Here is a 4435-nt window from a genome sequence, read left to right as displayed (position 1 = left end):
CTCTCCTCTTTCCCATCTTGCCATGCTTCCCCGCCTCACCCTCCTTGGAGGTGAGAAAAGGGGGAAAAGGAGAGGAGATTCTCTGCTGAGTGATAAGACAGTGCAAATGGGTAACAAAATGAAAAAAAACAACTAAGAATGATTAGATCAAGATGGGTATTTGTTGTCACAAAACGAAAGAACACTCTAAAGAGTCTTCAACCTAATAATTATAAATGGGCTAAAAAATTCAAGAGTAAGACACAAGGCAATCTAAACAGAACCTGAAGCAATGGAAGAAAGCAACAATGTTCTCACTAAGAACTCAACATCACTTTAGCTTCTGAAAGAATAAAACTGGCTGCACATGTTCCTAAGATTACAAATGAAGATAAAAAGGGTCCACAGGCATTATTCACATGGTTCATGTTTTCAACAAGAACAGAACTATAATTGAATGGAATCTGGTATATTTTCACCAGTTTAGCAGATTATCTTCTAGGAATCTGGTTTGATCAAAGTTTTCTTCTCCAGCTGTAAGGATAAAAAATATACATAACATAAACATGTACCCTGTGTTTTATAAGAAGAAAATATAAGATGAAGAGAACCTCAGGAGATAAACATTTGCCCCCCTACATTATGTCGACTCAGGCACTCTGCTATGGAAACCACCCCCAAATTGGATTTTGAGTGATTTTGTTCAAAAATTTCCCCCTTAGCTTGGTATGCATTGAGGAATTCACATCTGACATGTGAATCTCTACAGTGAATTTAACTATTACATGGTGTGTTTAATAGAAATCTGAAAAGGCCACATGTCTTGCTCTAAATATGCCTCATGTCTAAAATACCCCCCAGTAGAACCATTCACTTGCATCAAGGTACTGCTTCTGTATTTCCTGTTAAAATGCATTTTAGCTGGGAAAGATGACAGAGGAACATATTTGCACATATTCTCTTACAAGTTGAACTAGACGTCTGGGGTGGAAGTAAGACAAAAAGAAGGGACACTTGTTAGCTGCGCAGGACTGCACAACTTCAGAGGAGGAAGAATCACCTCTGGGGTGGGGACAGCAGACTGAGATGACAGTAGATTCCTGGGACTAAAAATGGGTTGAAGGGCTGAAACTGAGGATGGGGAAGGGAGGGGAAGCTGCCAGAGGCAAAATTCCATTCCTCATTTTATGTAAGGTCATCTCTAGAGAAAACCACTTTCCTCTAGTTAGTTACAATATGGTTGGAATATCTGAGTTATAGTTTAACCTGAATTGGTAGCAAACTTCAAAATACTGCAGATAATCAGCTACTCTATTAAAAAATTTTTTTAAATTTTTCTATTTTTAAAACTTTTTATTGGAGTATAGTTGATTTACAGTGTTGTGTTAGTTTCTACTGTACAGCAAAGTGAAGCAGTTATACATATACAAATATCCACTCTTTTTTAGATTCTTTTCACATATAGGTCATTTCAGAGTATTGAGTAGAGTTCCCTGTGCTATACAGTAGCTCCTTATTAGTTATCTATTTTAAATATACTAGTATGTATTTAAAGGAAAGGAAAAAAAAAAAAGAAAGGAATCATCCCTGTATATCCTCCATTAAGATAACAATCCACTACTTAAAATAATAATCCACTACATAAAATAAGTCCAAATAATACCTAGGGACTTCAGAATAAAAATATTAAAGGTGACTAGTGATTAATCTATCATATGGGAACCCAAAACTTTCCCATCCATTTAGACCAATAAAATTTTGTTTCCTCATTTCATCATCAGAGACAAGCCACTTCGGAAACTTCAATAATTAAAAACTTGAATTTATTCTCCAACAAAGACTTGAAATGGAGACCTACAGTCACATTCTTCTGTAAAGCTTCTAATGAAGATCCCTCCCCTCCTCTTTTTAATTAGCTCTACCTTCTCCATTCCAGCTCACTTTCCTTTCTGGCTCTGCACACCTTCCCAGCAATTAAATCTCAGACTTCACTAACAATCCATCTCCAACCTCACTGTCCTCCTACTGACTTCAAAAATCAGTAAGAGGGACTTCCCTGGCATTCCAGTGGTTAAGACTCTACCCTTCCACTGCAGGGGGCATGGGTTCCATCCCTGGTCAGGGAGCTAAGATCCCGCATGCCTCGCTGCACAGCCGGAAAAAAAAAAAAATCAGTAAGAGTGCCAAATGCGAATTTAGAAAAGACCACCTTGGATGCAGCATCTTCTACCCATGATTCAACTCTTTCTCACCTTTTCATCACAAGAATTCTGAAAGCCATGCCAGCAAGCATCCACTTAATCTCTTAACTCTGCAGTTTACCTTCTTTTCCTAAATTCCCTCGAAACAAGGTTTCAGAACGGGCAAGGCAGCAGCAAATCATACCACTGGGCAGGGGCTGAGGGGAAGACTTGTGAACCGTGATTTAACGACCCTTCCTGCCCAACACAATCTTTCTTCTCCTTTGATTTCTGTACTCTTACTAAGCATTCTGCTATATTTGATGCTTCTCATCACTCCTTTCTTGAAACTTTCCATCCTCGACTTCTTAGATTCTCTGTTATTCTGGCTCTCCTCTTACCTTTCTGCCTGCTCCTTTTGAAGTCCCTTCACTGATATGATTTCCCCCCTTTCCCTTGATCTCTGGGTATTTATTCTCCAGGGCAAATCCTTTATTATCTGCCCTTTTCCCACTACATCTGAGGCCTAGGAGAGAGTTCCATTTTCATGTTTCCAACCTTTATTAACTGGCTCTGAATTTCCAGTTGTTCCCAAACCTGACATCATCAGAATAATGTGAGTGAACTTCTTAAGGATACAGATTCTGGGGCCTCACTCAAGTAGTACGGAATCAGACTCTCTGGACCTGAGGCCAAGAAATCTGTATTTTCAGCAAGTTCTACAGAGAACTCTGATGGAACCAGTCCACATATGGAGAGCAGAGAACCAGTGACCTATACACCTTTATCCACTAGAATGGCTCCGTCACCACAAACTGAACCTTAATTATATCCACAGGAATTTTCATTTGTCAGTATCACCATTTTAAACTCACAAAAACACTTTAAAAATGTGCTTGACTCTGGATTCTCTCTTTCGTTTTAAAATATTATTGAAGCATAGTTGATTTACAATGTTGTGTTAATTTCTTCTGTACAGCAAAGTGACTCAGTTATACATATATTTTTTTCATATCCTTTTCCATTATGATTTATTACACGGTATTAAATATAGTTCCCTGTGCTCTACACGAGGACCTTGATTTTTATCTGCTCTTCCTTCCGGTATGCCTCAGGGTTGAGCCTCCATTCCCACTGACCTCATCACTCCACTCCTGAATGACTGCCTTAGTTTCTCACTGACCTCATCACCCTGGCCTTTCCTCTTCAACACCATCCATCTGAGAGGTGGCAGGGCATAGCTGAAAGAGCTACAGCATCCCACAGCCCTGAGTTAAACTCCCCATATCACTTCCTGCCGTGTAAACTCCCCATATCACTTCCACTCTATGTGGACCTTAGGAAAGTATATACAGCTCAGGAAAGGTCAGTTTTCTGGGCTATAAAGATTAGCATTAATATCTGACACACAGTAGATGTTCCCATATTGTAGCTATTGTAACTGCTCTTATGGTTACCCTATAAGCAATAACCAGTTTCATCTTCCTTCATCACGTCCTCTTTCTGGTAAAAATCCATGGACCATCTGATTGATTCTCAGATAAAGAATAAGTTACCCCCTGTTCTTTTATTCCAGTACTCCTATGCACCTGCAATGTGATAGTGGGCAAGCTACTCAATCTTTCTGTGCTTCTATTTCCTTGTCTGTAAAGTGTAGATAATGACAGTGGGTAATCCTAGGAGGTAATTCATTTGTTATGGATTAATGAATTATTAATAAATGTATTAATCCACATCAAGTGCTTGGAACAGTGCCTGACCCACTGCATTATAGTAAACCCCTCAATAATTATTAGCTAGAGGGAGTAGTAACAGTGGTTGTAGTCATAGCTATAGTATGGCCATGACTCTCACAGTCTACTGTCCTACTGACTGTTCACCCTGCCTTTTCACTGCAAAGGCCATTCTCATTCTTGCTTTTGTTTAATCCATTTTCTTCTCTACCTGCCAGTGCCTGGCACCTAGCAGGCATAAATGCAGACTTGCTGAATTCAGTATTATAATCCCCTCCACTCAACCAAGTCAGCCGCGGACTTTCTCTGATTTCAAAAGACCTTTTTAGGGCTTCCCTGGTGGCACAGTGATTGAGAATCCGCCTGCCGATGCAGGGGATATGGGTTCGTGCCCCAGTCCCGGAAGATCCCACATGCCACGGAGCGGCTAGGCCCGTGAGCCATGGCCGCTAAGCCTGCGCGTCCGGAGCCTTATGCCCCGCAATGGGAGACACCACAACAGTGAGAGGCCCGCGTACCGCAAAAAAAAAAAAAAAAAAAAAA

At 40.3% G+C, this 4435-nt stretch overlaps 1 protein-coding gene across 1 annotated transcript in view; it reads right to left on the bottom strand.

The window, feature by feature from the left end:
* Window positions 1-52: 52 nt before the first annotated feature.
* The window catches only part of SPX (spexin hormone), an 8568-nt gene continuing 4185 nt past the window's right edge, over window positions 53-4435 (bottom strand). Inside the window, exon 6 of the mRNA XM_007449367.1 lies at window positions 53-513. Coding sequence (XP_007449429.1) covers window positions 455-513 — 59 coding nt within the window. The 3' untranslated portion in view covers window positions 53-454. The remainder of the gene's footprint in view (window positions 514-4435) is intronic.

This window comes from Lipotes vexillifer, unplaced genomic scaffold, assembly GCF_000442215.2.
Source record: "Lipotes vexillifer unplaced genomic scaffold, Lipotes_vexillifer_v1.1 scaffold135, whole genome shotgun sequence".
NCBI lineage: Eukaryota > Metazoa > Chordata > Mammalia > Artiodactyla > Lipotidae > Lipotes > Lipotes vexillifer.
The sequence above is the reverse complement of the archived record's forward strand: the minus strand, read 5'-3'. Positions and strand labels throughout refer to the sequence as shown.